At 33.9% G+C, this 23,724-nt stretch overlaps 1 protein-coding gene across 3 annotated transcripts in view; it reads left to right on the top strand.

The window, feature by feature from the left end:
- The window catches only part of TAB2 (TGF-beta activated kinase 1 (MAP3K7) binding protein 2), an 82,752-nt gene that overhangs the window by 53,888 nt on the left and 5,140 nt on the right, over positions 1 to 23,724 (top strand). For all 3 annotated transcript variants that reach the window (XM_063097639.1, XM_063097640.1, XM_063097641.1), the window contains 3 exons: positions 16,052 to 16,212; positions 16,427 to 16,520; positions 17,805 to 17,885. In XM_063097639.1, coding sequence (XP_062953709.1) covers positions 16,052 to 16,212; positions 16,427 to 16,520; positions 17,805 to 17,885 — 336 coding nt within the window. The remainder of the gene's footprint in view (positions 1 to 16,051; positions 16,213 to 16,426; positions 16,521 to 17,804; positions 17,886 to 23,724) is intronic.

Below are 23,724 nucleotides of genomic sequence, written 5' to 3' on the forward strand. Positions count from 1 at the left end.
TATTTTATCTGACACCTTAATTTACTTAATTTTCAGTAGGAAACTATTCATTCAGATAGGAAGGCAGAAGTTAACTGTTTTCCTGAATGTTGATTCCAATTTGTAGATTAACTATGAGTTCTTTTAGAGTAAGGACATATTTTAGTCATCTTTGTATCAACAATTAATTGTTCCATGTATTAACTAACTATAGGTTGGAAAATACTATAACATCACACTCATGCAGCATGCAGCCCCCTACTACTGCTGGTACCACTTATTCCTTTCATTGTCTAAAGTAATTGTCTAATACAATTACTTTACTGCTGAGTTTCTTAGAGCGGCCCAATTGTTTTGGCTTATTTTATGTTTTAAATAGTTACACACTAGTGATTCTCAATCTAAGCTATGCTGTGGTGCTTTCAAATTCTGTAATCACCTATGGAGCTTTCAAAAAACAAAGTGCCCAGGGCTCTGCCAAACTTGCTCAGTAGTAATGAAGCCTAGGTGCACCTGTACATGTGTGCGTTTTAGAGGTGTGTGGGTGGTTCCAATTGCACTAGAAATTGTGTTAAAACTTTTATTTTCCATGTATCTCTGACTAACTGGAACCATTTTTGTTTAGTTTCAACAGTGCATGAATTTTAATATGCTATTATTTTTTCCATTGCTATTTAATTCCTCTTCTTCCCCCAAAGTCTTCTTTCTTCTTTTCCTCTCCTTCTGTCAAAATAGCAGTTTCCTGTGTTTGAATAGTTGATGATTCTTAAGTGGAGAGCAAATTTTTTATGAAGATAATTTGATAAGGGAAATGTTTAAGTAGACATTCACATTTAACTGAATATTATAAATTATATTAACAAAGATATTTCTGTTTAACTGGAGTTCAAAAATAAAATGTTGCTTGGACTTGGTATCTCCAATTTCTCTCCTCCTCTTCTCTCTTGAATCTACTTCAGTCAGGATTTTTCCCACTACAGTCAACCAGAACTGCTCTTATTAAGGTCATCCATGACAGGATTGTCACTACATCCTATGAACATCTTTCAGCCCTTATCTTCCTTGGTGTATAGATCAGCAGCATTTGACACAATGGATCACCCTCTTCTCTGTGAATCACTTTGTTCATTTGCCTTCTAGGATACTGCACTAGGAGTCTCACTTCTTTTATTTCTTGTTTGTTCTCCCTCATCTCTGACCTTTCACCTCTTTGTTCTTCCACCTCTTTGTTCCCAGTGAGACCAAAGTTTCACAGCTCCGTTTTTGAACCTCTTCTCTTTTCTGTCTATACTTATTCCTTAGATGGTTTTATTCAGCCTCTTGACTTTAAATGACATTATATGCTAATGACCGTGACTCCAGAATTTATAACTCTAACCTGGACTTCCCTAAATTTTAAATCAATTTCTTTGACTACCTACTTAACGTCTCCATGGAATGTTTAATAGGCATCTCAAATTTACTGAGTCTAAAACAGCTCCTGATGTCCCCCCAACTTATTCTTCCTGTGGTTAGTCTTCTCATCTCAGTTACTGGCAGTTTAACTTTTGTAGGGTTCAAACCAGAAACCTTGGGACATCCTTGACTCCTTTCTTTCAACATTTCATGTCTAATTTGACTACAAACCCTGTCAACTCTTAATATTCAAAGTATGTGAAAATTCTGCCATTTCTTACCACCCCCATTTTCACTACTCTGTTCTGAGCCACTCAAATGGATTATTGCAGAAGCCTACCTGCTCTCACCCTTGCCTCATTGTAGTCTTCTTTCAACTCACCAGCCAGAGAGATACTGTTAAAAACATGGTCAGATCATATCACTCCTCTGTACATAATGGCTGTCTATTTCATTCAGAGTAAAAGCTACGAAGCCTTACATGATCTGCTGCCCCTCACCACCTTGCTCCCTCTGTTCTAGCACTACTGGCCTTCTTACTGTTCCTTAAACATAGGGCCTTGGCCTTTATACTCGCTATGCCCATCGTATGAATTCTCTTCTCCCAAAAGTCCACAGTTAGCTCCCTCACATGCTTCTCTTCTTTACCAGATCACCTTTCAATGAGGGCATCCCAGGTCTCCTTGTCTAAATCCACCCTCCATCTCTCAGTATTTCCTCTCTCTCCATCCCTGCTTCTATTTGTCTGAAGGGGAAAAGTGACTAATCTAATAATAAGATACGTAATAACTAATATATGCTGAAAGCTCACTATGTGTTAGGCACTGTTCTGAATGCTCATTTATTTCCCGCACCCAACTATAGTGTAGGCACTAATATCATTCCTGTTTTCAGATTAAAACACTTAGGAATACAGGTTAAGTAACTTATCAAAGGACAAGTGGCAGAGACAAAATTCTAACTAGGAAGTTGACAACAGAACCCACACTCTTAACCATTACACTATAATGTCTTTCTTCCCAGATTTTCAAGGTAAACTTTCCAGGAAGACGCTTAAGGTGTATCTTGTAGCTTCATGTACCTCAATTTGAGAAGCATGGCGCTAAAAGATCATTCAATAAAAAACAAAAACAGGACTTAATGTCTCCATTGGCAACTGTAGGAAAGGACATCACAATAAAAAGATACAGTTATAGATAATTTGAAACAATAAAATAATACTCTGGATAGGTATAGAGAGCATCTTTGGAAAGCACCTGAAAGTAAAAAAAAAAAAAATTCCTGAGTGAAGGCTCTCTTTTGAGAGCTCAAAGCCTACCAAAAAAGCAGATTTCCCCAGAATCTTCTACTCAAGTTGTTTCTCTTCACTAACAGCCTTCAGACAGCTATAACAACCTTCATCACTTTCTTTAAACGTACCTACATACATAATTTCATAACATTTGTATGACTGTATCCTTCCGTTATCAGTGTGTTTGCACACTGTATTGGGGTGGATGCTGTTCTGCAACCTGTCATCTTTTGTCTATTTACTACGGTACAGTTACTGACCCAGTTTACGTATCATCCAGTGATAGAATCATCGACTTAGTTTCAAGACAGATCAAAGGATTGTTCTTTTCTGAAAAAATGCACCTTGTATGCTTTTACCCTACACATATGTGATGCTTTATAGTTTACATAGCACTCTCTACCAAGTGGGGCAACCTGAGTAATACTGACCTTTAAACAAGAATCTTTTCTGAACTCAAATTAATTTGAGTAGTGTGGTTAAGAAAGAGAGGAGGAATATTTCTGCCTCCTGCAGTGAAACTGATCTTTCTAAAGCTGGAACATACTGTTTCAGAGTAGAAAACTAAGTTTAAACAGGTACTGAAATCATAGGAAAATATTTTTCCCAAATTGAGAAGGTAACATTCATTCATTTGGTAACCAAAACGTGCTATTTCTTTTAGTCTATAAAAGAATACTATAATAAAAACACTATAATAAAAATGTTCAAAAGTGAAAATTTGTGTTTATAAAAGATGTATTGTATGATATGCCCTCTGCAGTAGAGTCATCAGAAGAAAAAGAAGTAAATTAATGAAACTTCTACCAAGACCCTGCTCATATCTGCACTAAGTCGAACACCTCCACCCCCACCACAACTACCACCCTTAAAAGAAAATAAACTTGAGTCAAAGTACTACAGGAATTTAGAGACAATAATGAGTGCCAAATAGAAAAAACAAAGGTTGGAGAAAACTTTCAGTTTAAAGTTTACAGATAAGAAAATTCTTACCTGTTAAGAAGAACAAATATAGAAATGAAAATTTCTTATCAGTAGTAATGTCGCTGGTCAGATAGCTCCATTTTTCCCCCTTGCATGATACCACCTGACTCTACCTAACTTCTGAAAAGTATCAAAAAGTACTTTTATCACTCACTGTATAGAGGTATGCCTTTTGTAACACTGACAACCTTTATAGGTATGGAGAACAAAATGCTGTACTCATTCAAATCAGTTTTCGTGGTGTGTGGGGGAGGGGGAGGCCTGCTTTCTACATTTTGTTGCAGTAGCCAGGGACTCATACACTGCTACCAAAAATGATTTCTCATTCTCTCTTATTTCTGCAGAAATCCGTCTATGATATTTACTTAGCTAATAAAGTATTTGCATTGTTTAAAAAAATAAATTACATATATAAAATCTTAAATATTCTTGAAGATACTTTTAATACCTTTTTCCTCCCAGTTATATTTATGGTCCTGTTTACTATTAACCAGTAGCCTTGACTTTGAACCTAAAATAGAAGTACAGGTAAAAAAAATTGAGTTGAAAATTAGCTTCTTGGACTTTGTTTCTCATTCTTTGTCGTTTTTCACCAGTACTTCTCTCCAAATCACAGCACTTTTCTACTTAACGAGATTTAATGAAAATGCTAATAGTGATACGTGTTCAATGGGCTAGGTATTGTTTTCAAAGGAAATATAATTTAAATTAGTTCAGATTCTTAAATTTGCACTCTAACTTTATGTATCTGTTGATTGGAAATGCCTTCCAGAACATTGTTCTATGTTGGCATTGAAATCAGATTATTAACTAATTAACTCAATAATTAAAATTAATTAACATCATACCACTTACAGAATTTTTTTTTCTTGAATCAGTCCCACCTCTGTAGGTTCTTTACAGTCTTCAAACTAACTACCTTTTTAATTTAAGGTAGCTCACCTAGTTGGAAGAAACTTTAAAAGTCATCCAGAATTCTACATCAAAGATTACCTAGTCCACTTACCCATCTAGCAGTCAGTCCTACAGGACTGAATACCGATGAGAAACAAGCTGCCTCCTAAGGTAGCCCATTTCATTCTTGAGGAGCCCTACCTACTAGCAAGTTATTTCTTATATTACACTGATATCTTTAAAAGGTATAATGAAAGTAACATATGCACATGGTAAAAGACATCTTTACGAAAAAAAGAAGATACAATAAAAATGTGTCTTCTTTCAACCCTTGTCCCTTCCCACCAGCCCTTCCACCATTTAACTATCAGAGGTAATCTCCAATAGCAGTTCTTTTTTTTTTTTTTTTTTTTTAAAGATGACCGGTAAGGGGATCTCAACCCTTGGCTTGGTGTTGTCAGCACCATGCTCAGCCAGTGAGCAAACCGGCCATCCCTATATAGGATCCGAACCCGTGGCCTTGGTGTTATCAGCACCGCACTCTACCGAGTGAGCCACGGGCCGGCCTCAATAGCAGTTCTTTATACTCCTTCCCTTTATAGTCACACACACACACAACTTTTTTTGTGGAAACATGCATACGGATATATGTAAGGACATATTCAAGGGATCTTCAAAAAGTTTGTGAAAACATGCATATTCTTTTAATTCTATTTTTCCACAAACTTTTTGAAGTACTTTCATGTGGGATTGTATAATATATGCATACTCTACAATATGTCTGATGTAGACATATACTAAATATGGAACTATACAATACATGTTTTTTGCCTAATATATCTTATGATCTTTACATTTCAACATCTACAAATCTATTTCATTATTTTTTTAAAATGTTTAGTCGTTACTTTAACAGCTTTATTGAGATATAGTTAACATACCATACAACTCACTAATTTGCAGTGTACAAGTCAATGATTTTTAATATATTCACTGATAAGTGCAGCCGTCACCATAGCTAATAGTAGAACACTTCTATCACCTCAAAAGGAAACCTCATATACTGTGAGCTGTCACCTCCCTATCCCATTACCCCTACCCTCAGCACTAGGCAACTGCTAATCTACTTTCTATCTATAGATTTACATATTCTGAACACTTTATGTAAATGAAATTATATACTATATGGTCTTTTGTGACTGGCTCTTCTCACTTAGCACTTTTTTCACTTAAAGGTTCATCCATGTTGTAGCAAATATTAGTACTTTATTCTTTTTTATGGCTGAATGATATGCCATTGCTTGGATATATTGCATTTTGTTTATTCATTCATCAGTTGATGGACATTTTGGTTTTTTCCACCTTTTGGCTATTATGAGTAATGCTACTATAAATATTCATGTACAAGTTTTTGTGTGAGCATGTGTCTTAATTCTCTTCTGGGTATATGTAGGAGAAGAATAACTGGATCATATGGTAATTGTGCGTTTAATCATTGAGGAACTGCCAACCTGTTTTCCAGAGTGACTGCACCGTTTTGCATTCCTTCCAGCAGTGTATGAGGGTTTTGATTTTTCCACATCGTCACCAGTACTTGCTATTATATGACTTTGTGATTCTTGCCATCCTGGTGTCTGTGAAGTATTTCATTGTGGTTTTGATTTTATTTCCCTAATGGCTCATGGTGTTGAGCGTCATTTCACATGCTTATTGGCTGTTGGTATTTTTTTTTTTTTTTTTTGAAGAAATGCTTATTCATATTCTTTGCCTATTTTTTAATTGGGTTACTTGTCTTTTTATTATTGAGTTGTATGAGTTTTTTGTATATTCTAGAAAATAAGTTCTTTATGTGATCTGCAATTATTTTCTCCCATTCTGTGAGTTACCTTTTCACTTTTCTTGTTTTTTGCAGCTGGCCAGCACAGGTATTGAACCCTGGACCTTGGTGTTATCAGCACCATGCTCTAACCAACTGAGCTAACCAGCCAGCTGCTATTTTCACTTTCTTGATGGTATCCTTTAAGCACAAAAGTTTTAGATTTTGCTGACGTCCAATTTGTCTGGTTTTTTTTGTTGTTGCTGATACTTTTGGTGTCTTATCTAGGAATCAATTCCAAATACAAAAGTCATGAAGATTTATCCATATGTTCTCTCATAAGAGTTATAGCTCTTATATCTTGGTCTTTCACCCATTTTGAGTTAATTTCTGTATAATGTCATGAGGTAAGGGTCCAACTTTATTCTTTTGGGTGTAGCTAGCTAGGTGTCCCAGCACCACTTCGTGAAGACTTTTCTTTCCCCATTCAGTGATCATGGCACCTTTGCAGAAAGTCAGTTGATTGTAAACACATGGGTTTATTTCTGGGCTCTCAGTTCTTTTCCATTGATCTGTATGTTCCTTATGCCAGTACCACACTGTCTTAATTACCACTGCTTTGTAGTAAGTTTTTAACGTTAGCTGAAATTCTGATAGAGATTACATTAAAATATTTTTCTACTTTATTTTTTTTAAAAATGCAAACAGAAGATTTTTAATTCTAAGTTCCACTTACCAGGGAGAACCAATAGCTATTCTCAGTTCATTTTGTATTCCTTTAAAAATTGAGATTGTATATCAAGCATAAAATATACCTCTTTTTATGCAAATGAAACCTAGTGTTTTGCTTTTGATCTTTATTTTTTGTCTTTATCTCTTTGAGAGAATTTCATGTTAGCATTGCCAGATCTGCTTATTTTAAGAAATGGCTGCATAATATTTTGTACCATAATATCTAACTAGTCCTTCTTGATGAACCATAAGGTAGTTGCTTATCTTGCTTTTATAAGCAGTGCTACAGTAGAAATCTTTGTGTATAAATATTTGTACCTGTGTCCAAGTGTGTCGGCAGAAGAGATTATTAGGAGTAAAACTACTGTGTCCAAGGATATGTGTATTTTTAATTTTGATAGATGTATCATTTAGGCTTGGTTATGCTGCAGTAACAAACCTTGTCCTAAAAACAGCAAAGGTTTATTTCTAGCTCACACTACGTGTCCATTATACATTAGCTGGTGGGCTCTGTTCTGCATCATCCTCACCCAAGGACCCAGGTTAAGGGAAGCCCCATCTCTTTGGTTTCATGACAAAGGAAATATAGCAGATCAGCAGTGGCTCCTTAAGACTCTGCCTCAACACGTGTTACTATTTAGCTAAAACAGTCACGTCGCCACACCTAATTCAGAGGGAATGTGGAGGTGCGATCCTACCACATACCTGGGAGACAGAGTCCAAAATATCTGGTGAAGGACACTGACTGCCACAGTAAGTGTTGCCGATTTCAATTTTGAGGCTCTCTGTAAAAGAATCGTACAAGTTTATACTTCCATAATTATAAATGGGGATCAGACTGTTCTTTCCTCCTTCACTCCCACACCCATCGTGTATGTAGGTGGTTGAAAAAAAAAATACATCTTTGTCAGTCTGCTTGATAAAAATGTATTATTGTTTGGGTTATTTAAAATTTGTGTCCTTATTTTTTTTAGGAGCTTAAATAAAATTTGCGTCTTTAAATATGAGTGAGGTTGAGCAATTTTTCATGTTTTTTAAGCTGTTTGTATTTCTTATTTTGTAAACTTTCCTGTCTCTGTAGGGTGCCTAATCTGTTTTTCTAATTTATTACTTTCTACATGGCCAATAAAATTTTTTTGTTTTATGAATGTTTTATGTATTCGTACTTATCAGTGTTTTTTCCTTATGGCTTCTGCGCTTTGTTTGTGTCTTGTTTAGGAAAACTTTCCCCATTCTAAGATTTTGAAAAACGAATAGAAATCTTATGCTGTGTCTTCTCTGTATTTATAGTGATACCTCGTAAAACTCTATTTAGTTGGTCTCATATGACATCCTTTCAAAAACTTTAAAATAGCTACCGTATCCCCTTTTAAAGAATAGATATTTCTAAACTATAAACATCCCTAGTTCCTGTAATGGTTCATCCAATTGTATTTCTTTGAGGCTCTTTTGGTGTCTCTAGGCCCCAGTTTTCTTTCTCTCTAAAATGAAAGCTTTAGACAATGTCTACATCTTAATGCTGTAAGATTGCATGCAGAATCTTAATTATGGATAAATGTCAACAAATTATTGTCTAGCAGGAGGCCCCAACAATTCTGCTAAAATTACTAACACTCATCTCTTAATAATACTAATGTGTAAATAAGTTAAAATGTCTTAAAAATAACTGCAGGGATTAAGCATCATTCCTTAAGTTTTGTTGTTACATCCATTGTCCAAATTATGGGCCCGGTTACAGCACTGTTGCAAGATCTGATTCCAAACTGCCCTTGAAAATGACAAAATAGATGAAAACGAGATGTTTTATTTTAAAGATTAATTGCCATCTTTGAATCTTCTTGTGACTCAGCCACCAGTGTAATACTTTGCTGTAGTAATACAGTGGTGTATAAAACTGTTAAGATATCTGCTGTCAACCTAGAAAAATCTTGATTAATTTTAGAAGCTGACATTGTACTTTCTTAGGTACAATGACTTGGGCATGACTTAGGCATGGACCTTACTTAGGCATATAAAATCATCATGACAGGGGGCCGGCCCGTGGCTCACTCGGGAGAGTGTGGTGCTGATTAACACCAAGGCCACGGGTTTGGATCCCATATAGGGATGGCCGGTTGCTCACTGGGTGAGCGTGATGCTGACAACACCAAGTCAAGGGTTAAGATCCCCTTACCGGTCATCTTTTAAAAAATAAATAAATAAATAAATAAATAAAATCATCATGACAGACAAAAATTAAAAAGACAGTAGACATAAGTACCTATTATGTTTTTCAGTGACAAAATTTCTCTTCTTTCTTTTCTTTCAAATAAGCCTAGAATATTTGTATCCATAAATACCTGGTACATTTTCCACTGGCGTAGGGTTTTTTTAATAAGCAAATTCTCCTATTTGCATTTTTGTTTTTAAACTTCTGGGGAGAAATTAGACATTTACACTATAAAATGCCAAAAATTATTAAAGAACACCATCGGGAACTTCAAGTGTGTTTTTCTAATTTCAGATAAAATCGGGTAACTAAAAATTGTATACATTATCCATCAGAAGCTAACAGCAATTGGGGAAAGACTAAGCTTTCTGTGTAAAACATTTAGAATGCCTGTAGGAGTGGTATAAGAGCCCTGGTACTTGAATTCACCAGTACTCAGTTATTTTAATAACCACTAGAGGGAGTTGCATGCTTAAATTACCTTTATCCATTAAAATTTAATTTTGACAAAAAGGATTTAAAAGGTGCTAAATTTTTTTCTCTACCTATAATTCTTCCCCTTTTTCCATCTATTTAGGAGGACAAGATAGGTTAGTTTCGAAAACTAAAATCAATATATAATTGAGATGTTAAATATACCACTTACCCTAGTTCCTTGGTAGAACTAGCATGCGAAAAAGCCACCTATCTACAGTGTTAGCAACCTAAAAGTCTTGCCATATTTCGTAATGTATCAAATCTTGCTAAGTGAAAAACATTAAAGCTAAACATTTAAGGAGACTTTTAAAATCTCAAGTATTTGTTTTATCAGCATGTTTATTTATTGGACTTAAAACTAGCATTTTATTCTGCTATCCATTAAAAGTCAGATTGTTGACATTATTTTACATTTAGTAGATTTTTATCTAGTGCCTACAATTTTCAGTGTGTGAGACTAGATACTAAGTATACAAAACTGAATTAAGTTTTTACCCTCAAGGAGCTTTAGGTTTAACTGAGAGATGTACTTGATAATGAGAAATCTAAAATGCTGAATTTTTCCAAGTGCAAAATGAAATGAACTAGTTTAACAAAAAAAAAAGATTCTCCTTTAGTGTGATGATGACTTACAAATACAAAGTAATAATATGTAAACTCTTGAATTATTTTGTTTGCTTAACTTTGTTTCTGTCCTTCAAACTTCACTCATAAAAGTTAAGCTTCATTACTTTCAGATTATCTTGAATTCCAGAATTGTGAAAACTTAATTAATGTATTTTTGGCTGAATAACTAAAATATTGTTACAATGCACATATCACAAATGAAACTGCAGCACAGTCTTTACCCCATGCCTGATTATTATGGTTTAACTACTTGTATATAATTAGATATTTTAATTTTATCCAGGTATACACATCTCTATACATATATCTGTGTATGTTCAGTATGTAATATTGTTTCTCTAATTACATATAAAATGTATTATAAAACATTATTATACATATATATATATAAAGCTTCAGTAAAGCTTTTAAAATACATTTATACTTCGTTTTTTATTTATCAGCTTTAAACTTTTTTCCGCTAACTTCTTGCTATGATAAGTAAGGCATTCACTGATAACAAACAGACCACCAGCACCTCTTCCTTCCTCTTAACCTCTCTTCCCAACTTGTCGTCTTTATTTTTATTTACATAATATATATTTATCATAAATATCATTTATGTTTTGTTCATAATTTCTGTCTTAGTCTGTTGTAGCAGCTATAAAAAACTACCTTAGACTTGGTAATTTATAAACAACAGAAATTTATTGTTCACAGTTCTGGAGGCTGGGAAGCTCAAGATCAAGGCACCAGCAGATAAGGTGTCTGGTGAGGGCCCATCCCTCATAGATGGTATCTTCTATGTGTCTTCATATAGGGGAAGGGAAGAACAAGCTCCCTCAGGCCTCTTTAATAAGGGCACTAGTCTCATTCACTAATGACTTCCCAAAGGCCCCACCTCTTAATACCACCACAATGGTATTAAGAGATTATGTTTCAACATGTGAATTTTGGGGAAACACAAGCATTCAGATCATAGCAGTTATATATTGTGCTTCATCTATAGGTTGATTGCAAGAGCTAAAACTTAGTAAATGGCATATAGATAATAGTCAGACTTATGTCTACTACAGGGCCAAGTAGTTTATCCGTATTATAGTTCTTTTGTATAACTTTCTGTTTTTCTTGTAATTTAATTTTTTTTTTATTTCCTCTGCCTTTATCATATCCTTTAAACATCTCCAAGATACCATCTATTCTTTTCTAAGGGACCTCTCTTCCCTGTTACAATATTGACTGGTTGTTTGCTAGGTTTACTGCACAGCCATTATCTAGGGATTTCTTTGATTGCGCTTATAAATTGGAGTCACTCTTTCTTCTATCTTATATTATTTTCCTTCTTGGTTTATGCCTTCAGCTTCATTTCCTTATCTTTCTGATAAATGACTTGGGAGATGAATTCTCTAAGTCCTTAAATGTCTGAAAATGCCTTTGTATTTTTAGCTGGGTATAGAATCCTTGGTTGAAAATCATTTTTCCACAGACCGTATCACTGAGAGTCCCTTGTCACTGAGGAGATCTGATGTCAAAGTGATTCTTGTGCCTTTGTATGTGACTTATTTTTCTCTTCTGGAAATATTTAGAATCTTTCTTTTGTCTTTAGTAGTCTGAAATTTTACAATGGTGTGTCTAAGTGTAGGTCTTTTTTTTTTTTTAATCGTCCTTGTGCCACATTCAGTGGACCCTTCCAGTTCAAAGGCTAGCGTCTCCCTTCAGCCCTGGGAAGTTCTCTTCTGATCCTCACTAGTTTCTCCATCATCACTTTCTAGAACTCCTCCTGTTTAGCTGTTTAACGTCCTGGACCAATTCCTCATTGTCACGTCCTCAGTATGTTCCACCTGAGAAATAGAGCTATCTCTTTCCTACTATATTCAGAATATTTGAATTTGTTTATAATGGGCACTCATACCTAAGGGATCCTTAGTCGTCAGTCTAATATAGTCATTATAACTCTACTCTAAAATTGTACTTAAACTGAAAAAAAAAAAAGCCTCCTAAATATATTGTGGGACAGTATATTTGCAGTATTTTACCTCAGAGCTTGTCTCATCATACGAAGTACCTTGCCTTTGCTCCCAAAGGCAACCACATCTTCAGCCATTGCAAAAACTTCTTTCTTTGTGAATTTTCAAGGATGTAATATTTTATCTACTTCAAAACCATTCCGAGGAATTTACTCCTTAACTTGAAAAACATCCCACAATCATACCTTCAGCAATTCTGGGTCCTTTAACTCTACTAAGTCTTCTTCAAATCAGATTTCTGCCTGATGTTAAAGGCTACCTCTTACTAGTATTGGCCTTCTGTATAGCTCTCAACTCTGTGGTTTACTTTGCTATTTTGATAGAAACATTAAGAAATGTCAGACTGTGGATTACTGGTAGAGCTGTCTGTGACTGAGAGAATGCTTAACTCCTGTCCTAGAATGTATGCTCTATGATGCATTAGTTGGAAAAAATATTAGAACATTCTTTTATGATTTTCCATATAGAAAGAGTTGTATACTGCATTTTTTCCCTTTTATCATTAAAGAACTCCTTTATCTCATAACATATTTTGCCCTAAAGTCAATTTGTTTCTGAAATAAAAATTTCTGGAATGAATTTACTGGCTTTATTTCAGTTTTATATTTGTCTGATATATCGACATTAAAATTTCTCTGGCTGCCTTCAAGATTTTTTCTCTATTTTTGGCTGTTAGCAGTTTGATTATGATGTGTGTAGGTATTTTGTTTTGTTTTAATACTATTTTGGGATCTCTGGGTTTCTTAGATCTGTTTTCTTCCATTAATTTTGGAAAAATTTTGGCCATTATCTCCTCAAATATTTCTTCTGCCTTGTTTTTTCTTCACCAGTTACAAATATACTGTATGATACTGTCCCACAACTCTTGAATTCTTAGTTTTTTTTCCTTTGTGTTCAGTTTGGGTTAATTTCTATCTTCAGGTTCACTGATTTGCTGAGTCTAGTGCACTGATAAGCCTGTCAGAGGAATTCTTTATCTCTGATACTATATTGTTTTCATTTCTAGCATTTCACCTCTTTATAATTTCCACCTCATTTTGCAAGTTATCCATCAGTTCCTGCATATTGTCCACCTTTTAAACTAGATCCTTTAACATATTGATCATAGTTATTTTTATATTTCTGGTAGTTCCAGTGTCTGGGTCATCTTTGAGTATGGTTTTATTGGTTGCTTTATCTCTGATGATTAGTTGGGGTTTTCTCTAGCTTTTTTGTATGTCTCATAATTTTTTATTGAGTGCCAAACTTTGTGTATAAAATAGTAGAAGAGACTGAAGTAAACAGTATTTACACCCAGAAATAGGTACACCTCTTTTGCTGTCAGGTTATTATTGTGAGGGTTTGAGTCAATTTAGTCAGGAGTGGAGCCAGGTTTGGATTTTGTTGTTGCCTTCAGTGCACCACAGTCTTCATATACCACCAGCTATTGGCTGCTCTTACTTTACACCTTTTAGAGTGGTGCCTGAAGTATAAGATACTTATTTTACTTCAGTCCTTTTACTTTAAGCCTTTCTGTGCTGTGATGGGTCCCCATTTTATTCAGAGTCCTTAATATGATCAACAAGGCTCTACATGATCTGGTAAAGGGCCAGATAGTAAATCATTTAGGATTTTGCAAGCCATGTAGTTTCTGTTGCAACTATTCATCTCTGCTGGTATAACATGAAAACATTCATAGACAACAAATAAACAAATGAGCAAGGCTGTATTTCAGTAAAACTTTATTCACAAAACAGGCAGTGGGCCAGATCTGGCCCATGGGCCATAGTTTGCAGACCCCTTGTTTAGTCTTGTTCTTGCCCTCCTTCCCCACCCCAATCTTTCCTACCATTGTGATGTAAGCTTTATATGGGTAAGGATTTTTGCCTATTTTGTTCATTGATTTCCAAGTGCGTACAACAGCACCTGACACATAGTAGGCTCTCAACTTAATAAAAGAATGGATGAATGAATTGTTTTTCAGTATTTTTCATTTCCTCTTTCCCTTCCATCTAGGTTTAATCAAGTTTTCTTCATTTTTCTTGTTGTTCCATCTTGTAATTTAGAAACTGTACATTCTATTTTGCATCCTTCTGTAGTGATCCCTGAATATTAAACATACATATCTCGCTTAGCAGCACTTGAGCGTATTCTTCCTAAGCACTTTTAAGACCTTAGAAACTTCACTTCTGATCTTAGCACTTCCCATTTCTTGTTATTCTTTTCTAATATTTTAGTTTCACTTTTTTTTTTTTTTTTTTTTTTTTAGACAATCTCTGCCACTTCTCCACCCCCACCATGGTCTTTTTCCTTTGTTTTACATAATCAGAACTTCATTTTTAGATTTATTCATCTTACTCCATCCTTTTTATTTAATTTCTATCTTATCAAAAATATCTTTAGTAGTTATTGCAGTGGCTATCTATGGTTGATAAATTCCCTAAACATTGTCTGAAAATTCATATATACTCTTTGATAATTTACTTAGGTGAGCAAATTATTCCATTATCTTGTAGAATTTATTACTACTTTTATTCAATTTTAGAACATTTTCAATGTGTATCTCTAAATTTTGCCTCTTTTCCATTCTCTCTGTTGTCTCCTTTGGAATTCCTTTTTTAGATGTTTGTGAGACCTTTCAACCCCTCTTTTATGTTTTCTATCACTTTATCTCTGTGCATTCTGAGTAGTATTCTTAGTTCTATCTTACAGGTCACTCACTGTCTTTGACTATGTCTAATGTACTTGTTTAATCAACTTGACTTTTTCTTTTCAATGACTTTTTTATTTGTAGAGGTTGTTTAAGGTATTTTTTTAAATCTGTCAGTTTTCTCAAGGTAGAATCATCTCAAGCTGTGTTACAAAAGTAGATTCAGGTATCTTCACTTCCAATTCAGTATCCTAAAAGATGAGGTTCACATTGTCCAGGGATGGATTGTGAGAACATATACCAATATTTATAACTTAATAAGGTTTCCCAAGCAGTCATCATTGGTGCTACAAGAATAATTGCATATTTTGTTTCTTTAAAAGTCTTGGGAAAATATTTTCTCAATATGTAATCCAAATATAAGAAAATGTGTTTTATTTCTCTAAATAGTTATCATTTTTGCTTAGCAATTTGAACAATTTAATGTTAACATTTATATAGATTGAAATTGATCTACCTTTTTCATTTGTTGAAGACATCAAATGGATTCAACCTATTCCACATTCTCTTCTAAAATATCTGTGGAATTTTCATATTAGAATGCCTCATGCATAGAACAAACATGTCAGACTTTGGAGTAAAAGGCTTTGCCCTTTCTGAGGGTCATACATGGATTAGATAGCAGTGAGTAGGTTAATTGACTAGCTATAACCTTTAGAGAAGTAATAAGCTAAAAATGCTGTCTTCAGCCATAACATATGTTTATCCAAACCCTGAGAAAAAAATTTAAATTAAACTGAGTGACATTTGTGTAAATAATTAAAACAATTTTCAAGTTAAAATTTTTGAAATGTTAAGTGTTCAAACTCGCAATATTTTGTTTTAATGTAACTTTGGGATTCTTTCCACATTCTTGTCACAGAAATATTAGTTTGTTTTGTTTTCCCAAGTATGTATAAAAGTTAATTGATTAATGTGGGTGGGTCCTCATGTTTACTAATATGTATTGCAGCTCTGTTGGTACACCAGAAGGCCAGAATGGAACGACTTCAAAGAGAACTTGAGATTCAGAAGAAAAAGCTGGATAAACTAAAATCTGAGGTCAATGAGATGGAAAACAATCTAACTCGAAGGCGCCTGAAAAGATCAAATTCCATATCCCAAATACCTTCAGTAAGTCTTTATGTTATGATTATGACCTCTGTGCTTGAACATGAGAATAGGTCATCTGCCATAAGTGTAATGGCTTGATCTAGTTTTCCACAAATGCTTCTTAATTCATATTTGCTTTTCTGTCCTTACCTTCCTCTACCAAACTTTAGCTCTTTCTTAACTAATGACAATGAAAATTCAATGTAAATCTTTCTTTCATGGAACTATTTTTCAGCTTGAAGAAATGCAGCAGTTGAGAAGTTGTAATAGACAACTCCAGATTGACATTGACTGCTTAACCAAAGAAATTGATCTTTTTCAAGCTCGAGGTAAAGTTCAGTGCATACTCAGCTGAAATTCGTTGTATTAATCTACCAACTCTTTTCCTATGACTGAAAACAAACTTATCCATATTAATCTTACTGTCTCAGAACATTTGACTTTGGAGCCAGGTAGTGCTAAAAAACTACTGGGTTTTTATTTCTTCTTTTCCCCCCCAAAAAATAATTACATACTTAGTTGAGGAGTAACTTGATATATTTTACATCCTTCAAATCTGCATTAGTCATGTGTTAAGGAAAGACAATGATTAGTATGTCTAGCTGCATTGTCAGTGGTATTACTTTTATGTGTTACTAGAATCCGTTACAGTAATATTTTATTAAGATTAAAATATACTTATCCATATAACCTTTTACTTTTTATCTTTTGAGAATTATGCTATTAGGAACGTAGTTAGAAAGGCACCCCCATCTCAATGGCACTATCTGAATTGATAAAATAGAGAAGAAAATAAAAATATGATTTATATATTCTTAGGGCAGTGGTAGTTTTTACACTTGAGCTATTAGTAACAAGCAATAATTTTGTACTATAGTAAAAATGTTTACAATTTAATTTAGTTTTATAGATAACTGAAAGGAAATTTTTTCAGTTAAACCTAATTCTGAAGCTGGGGAAATAATAGAAATATATAAAATGGAAAAAGCAGGAAAGGGAAGTAGCCAACAAAAAAGAACTCCTTAATAACATTTTTGAGTATGTTCCAGAACCCATTAAACTGAAAGATGATTACTTTTTATTTCTTTCAGAATGTTGATTAAGCTGTTTATCTTGAAATATTCATAGAAAAGTGCCATAATTTAACTTTGGAGAGAAAAAGAAGTGCTGGTCTAGAAATTACAACCCTTGAACTTATTCCTTTTGTATAAAACTTGAACCATTATATTATTAGTGCAAGGTTTTTACACTTATTTGGGGATAAATGAGTACTTTAAATCCATGTTTGATAATTTAAAATTATATTTTAAATTGTTAAATTTTGAGTTATTTTAACTTGTCACATAGAACAGGGGTCTACTTCAAATTCCATTAATGTCCTGCCAGCATTAATTTAACTTCTTCCGCAGTTTACTACTTACCTCTGTTTTTAATATGCTTTGAAATATGTTTTGAAATCTTACACATAAATTGAGATTAGAAGTACAAAATAAATGAAAGCATTTCTTCTGTGTATACTGTGGTATTTTTAGAAAGAAATACTTGCTTTAAAAAACAAAATTAATTATTTTTAAGCTATAAACATTGATATATTTACCTTTTATATATTTCAGGACCACATTTTAATCCCAGCGCTATTCATAACTTTTATGACAATATCGGATTTGTAGGTCCTGTGCCACCAAAACCCAAAGGTTAGTGTATCCATTAAGTGTGAAAATTGTTACATTTTGAAAAGCAAGATTTTAGAAAATTATTTTTAGCAACCTTTCACTCTAAAAGTCCTTCAAATTTTGGCATTCTTGAATGGATTCATTAGGAAGGTATTTATTTTCATTTACATGTCTGGGATTGGGGAGAATACAAAGATGTCATGTATTTAGCTTTTTAAGAGTAATATGCATGACGTTAGAAATTACTTTATACTCCTAAAATAGCAAATTTTGTTTTAAAAAAAAATCAAATGCAATATTTTGTATTCTTCAAATTTTTAGGCAAATGAGAAGGAAGATAACTTAGGGAAATTTTTTTAATGAGTTTCCTGTTTTATTTAATTTATACATAATTCTAAGTAATCAATATACCCTGAATTCCAGATAAATAATTTTTCGAAAATTATTACCTGCTATCATTGTACATCATTGACATTCACAGAATATACGCACACCAAACTAAGACGTGTCAAAATGTGTCTGTGTGTTTTGATTCAAGCATTAAAATATGTAGAGAAATGGAAATAAGTACATAAATATCACTGGTGAAGGTAAATGTAGACATGTGCAGATTAATATAACACTGTAATTATGGTGCATAAGTTACTTTTAACCCTAATATGGAAGATAAAAGATAAAAATTTGTTAATGGGTACATAGTATAAAAAGAAGCAAGCTCTGACTACAAGAACACAGTGTGGTGGGGTAGTGGTGGTAAAGGTGTAGTATTCTTGTATGCAATTGAAGTTATCGACTTAAAATAGAAGGATATAACTAAAACATACTTTATCCAAGCCTAGCGCTAACTACAAAGGAAAAACCAGTAATAGATCCACAAGAAATAAAAAGAAAATAATCAAAATGAGTTACTATAAAAAAATGGTCAAATAACAAAGGAAGACAGTGAGAGAGGAAAAGAGGAGCAAAACAGCTGCCAAATAGACAGGAAGCAACAAGATACCAATAGTAATTTCTCACTTGTCAATAATTACCTAAAGTGCAAATGGATTGAACTCACCAACCAGAGGCATAGAGTAGATGAATGGATTGAACAATATGCCATCTACAAGAGACTCATTTTAGATTTAAAGACACACATACACACATAGACTGAAAGTGAAGGGACGAAAAATTATATTTCATACGAACGGTAACCAAAAGAAATCAATGGCTGTACTTATATCAGACAAAATAGATTTTTAAGTCTAAAACTGTCTCTAGAGACAAAGAAGGCTGTTGGGTAATGAAAAAAAGACCAATTAAAAATGAAGATATAACAATTATAAATGTATACGCACCCAACATCAGATCACATGAGTATATAAAGCAAATATTGACATATCTGAAGACAGACATTGACAGCAAAACAATAATAGTAAGAACCTCAGTACCCACTTACAATAATAGATAGAACATGCAAACAGGAAATCAATAAATAGCTGACTTGAGCAACACTATAGGCCAGACAGACCTAACAAACGTATATAGAACTGTCCACCCAATAGCAAAAGAATACACATTCTTCTCACATGAACATGGAACATTCTCAAGGCTAGATGATGTTAGTTCACAAAACAAGTCAACAAATTTAAGACTGAAGTTATCTCAAGTATCTTTTCCAACCACAGTGGAATGAAACTAGAAATCAGTAACAGCCAAGAAAACCAGAAGATTTGTAGAAACTGAACAATACACTCTTGAATGGCCATTAGGTCAAGAAGGAAATCAAAAGAGAATTTTAAAAGTATCACAAGAAAAAAATGAAAATACAGTACACAAAACCTATGGAATGCAGCAAAAGCAGTATTAAGAGGTGAGTTTATAGAGATAAATGCCTACGTTAAAAAGAAGAAAGATTTCAGACAACCTAACTTTACACCTCAAGGAACTATAAGAAAAACAACAAATTAATTCCAAAGTTAGCAGAAGGAAGGAAGTAATAAAGATTAGAGCAAAAATAGAGATTTTAAAACAATAGGAAAAAATCAACAAAACTTAGAGGTGGTTTTTTTGAAAAGATAAACAAAATGGACAAACCCTTAGCTAGATAAATTAAAAAAAGAAGACTCAAATAAATAAAACCAGAACTGAAAGAGGACACATTATAACAGATGCCTCAGAAATATAAGGATCATAAGAGAGGGACTGTTAGGAACAATTATATGCCAACAAACTGGATAACCTAGAAGAAATGGATATATTTCTAGAAATATGCAACCTATCAAAACTGATTGAGGAAGAAATAGAAAGCCTGAACAGACCAATAACAAATAAGGAGATTGAATCAGTAATCAAAACTCTCCAAAGAAAAACCTAGGACCAGATGGCTTAATGAGTGAATTCTACTGAACATTCAGAGAAGATTTAATACTAATCCTTCTTAAACTCTTAATCAAAAATTAGAAGAGAACACTTCCAAACTCATTCTGTATGACCAGTATCATCCTGATACCAAAACCAAAGATACTGCAAATAAAGAAAACCACAGTCCATGGTTAAACCCTGATAAACATAAATGCAAAAAATCCTTAATAAAATACAAACAAACCTAATTTAGCAACACTAAAACGATCATACACTTGACCAAGTGGGGTTTATTCCTGGAGTGCAAGGATGGTTCAGTATACACAAATCTATCAATATGATACAACACACACAGAAACAAAATGAAAAGAAAAACCACATGTTTTAGTCCGTTTTGTGTTGCTATAACAGAAACACCTGAGTGGGTAATTTATAAAGGAAAAGAGGTTTATTTGGCTTAGGATTCTGGTACAGCTTCATCTGGCATGGCCTCAGGCTGCTTCTACTCATGATGGAAAGTGGCAGGCAGCCGGCTGGTACAAGTAGATCACATGGCGAGAGGAAGCAAGAGAGAGAGAAAAGGTGCCAGGGTCTTTTTAAGCAACGAGCTCTCATGGGAACTAATAGAGTGAGAACTCACTCATTATTCCCCCTTGCCCCAGGGAGAGCATTAATCCATTCATGAGGGATCTGCCCCTATAACTCAGTCAGTTTCCAATACTGCCACATTGGGGACCAAATTTCCACATGAGTTTCGGAGGGGACAGCACATCCAAACTCCATCACCACATGATCTGAATAGGTGCATGAAAAGCACTTGCTAAAGTTCAACAGTCATTCATGATTGAAACTCTCAACTAAATAGGTATAGAAGGAACACAATAAAGGCCATATATGAAAACCCCACAGGTAACCTCATAATCAGTGGATGCAAACTGAAAGCTTTCCCTCTAAGATTTGGTACAAGGTAAGGATGTTTATTCTCATCACTTCTGTTCAAGATAGTACAGGAAGTCCTAGCAAGAGCAATTAGGCAAGAAAAAGAAATAAAAGGCACCCAAATCGGAAAGGAGGAAGTAAAATTCTCTGTTTGCAGATGACATGAGCAGATACATAGAAAATCCTAAAGACTCAACAAGAAAACACTGTTAAAACTATTGAATGAATTTAGTAAAGTTAGAGAATACAAAATCAACATGCAAAAATCAGTTATGTTTCTATACACAGTGAACTATCCAAAAAGGAAATCAAGGAGATCAAGAAAACAATCCCATTCACAGTAGCAAAAAAAAGAATAACATATTTAGGAATAAATTTAACCAAAGATGTGAAAGACTTGTATGCTGAAAATTATAAAACATTGATGAAGAAAATTAAAGACACAGATAAATGGAAAGACATCTTGTGTTCTTGAATTGAAAGAAGAGATATTGTTAAAATGTCTACACTACCCAAAATGATCTACAGATTCAATGCAATCTCTATCAAAATCCCAATGGCATTTTTTTTACAGAAATAGAAAAAAAATCTTAAAATTCATATGGAACCACAAAAGACCTCCAATAGCCAAAGCAATCTTGAGTAAGAAAACAAAGCTGGAAGCCTCACACTCCCTGATTTCAAAACTACCATAATTAAAACAGTATGATGTTGGCATAAAAACAAACATATATACCAATGAACAGAATAGAAAGTCCAGAAATAAATTCATGCATCTATGGTCAACTTATCTTTGACAAGGGTGCCAAGAACAGACAGTGGAGAAAAGATAGTCTCTTCAGTAGATGATGTTGGGAAAACTGGAAATCCCTGTACAGAAGAATGAAATTGGACCCTTATCTCAAACAATTTACAAAAATCAACTCATGAATTAAAGACTTTACTTAAACATAAGACATAAAACCATAAAACTTCTAAAAGAAAATAGAAGGAAGAAGCTTCCCGACATTGGTCTAGCTAGTGATTTTTTGGATGTTACACCAAAGCCTAGGCAACAAAAGCAAAAGTAGACAAATGAGATTGCATCAAACTAAAATAATGTCTGCGCAACAAAGGAAACAACAGAGTGAAAAGACAACCTACAGAATGAGAGAAAAAATATCTCATAAGAGGTTAATTTAAACTCAAAATGTATAAGGAACTCATGCAACTCAATAGCAAAAAAAGCAAATAAGATTTAAAAATGAGCAAAGGGCCTGAATAGACACTTCTCAAAAGAAGACATACAGATGGCCAACAGGTATATGGGAAGATGTTCAACTTCACTAATTGTCAAGGAAATAAATCAAAACCACAATGTCACTTTACAAACCTGTTAGAATGGCTGTTATCAGAAAGTGGGTACATCATTATGGAAAACAGTATGGAGGTTCTGCAAAAAATTAAAAACCTGATGGTCCAGCAATCACACTTCTGGGTATATAACCGAAGGAGGTGGAGTCAGTATCTCAAAGAGATATCAGCACTCCCTGTTCATTTCAGCACTAATTGCAATAGCCAAACTATGGAAACAACCTAAACGTCTGTCAACAGAAGAATGGATAAAGCAAATTGGAGATAGGTAGACATACACACTTATAGTGGTATATTATTCAGCCTTGAAAAAGAAGGAAATCCTGTCATTTGCAGTAAACCTGTAGGACATTATGCTAAGTGAAGTAAGCCAGATGCAAAAATACAAATACTGTATGATCTTACGCATATGTGGAATCTAAAAATAAAAATGTCAGATTCTTAGAAACAGAGGTGGTTACCAGGGTTGGGGGAGGACTGTGAGGAGATGTTGGTCACAGGGTACAAAGTTTCAGTTATGCAAGACCTACTGTATAATAATGTGACTATTGTTTTATAATTCATTGTATACTTGAAATTTAAGAGTAAAGTGTTCTCACCACAAAATATATATTTTAAGAACACTTAATCCAGGTGCTGGATATGTTAATTAGCTTGATTGTGGTAAATATTTAACAATGTATATACATCAAATCATCAAGTTGTACAACTTAAATATATACAGTTTTTAACTGTCAGCTATACCTAAAGTCAGGGGTGGAGAGGACAAACCAAAAAAAAAAGAAAAAGTAAATCAAAAGCTGTCATTCACACAAATTCTGATGTGATAAGTCAACAAACACATGTCAAATCAGGTCAGGAGTAATGGGTTACATCAGCCTCACTAATGTGCACAACAAATGCTCAAAACTTGCCGTATTCTCTGCATACATTTGTATTTTCAAATGGCTTCAGAGTTAAAAATTATTTATACAAATTTAGTATCCCTTATCATCTTAAATTCTTAAAACCAGAAGTTTTTCAATTTTTGGATTTTCATGGTTTTTGGACCATTTGCATTGTACCATTTGAGCATCCAACATTTGAAATGCTCCAGTGAACATTTCCTTTGAGCATTATGTTGGTGCTCAAAGTTTCAGATTTTGGAGCATTTTGGATTCCAGATTTTCAGATTTGGGATGCTCAACCCATATTACTTCTTTTTTCGTAAAAAACATTAAAGTTT

This window comes from Cynocephalus volans, chromosome 5, assembly GCF_027409185.1.
Source record: "Cynocephalus volans isolate mCynVol1 chromosome 5, mCynVol1.pri, whole genome shotgun sequence".
In the NCBI taxonomy this organism is placed as follows: Eukaryota; Metazoa; Chordata; class Mammalia; order Dermoptera; family Cynocephalidae; genus Cynocephalus; species Cynocephalus volans.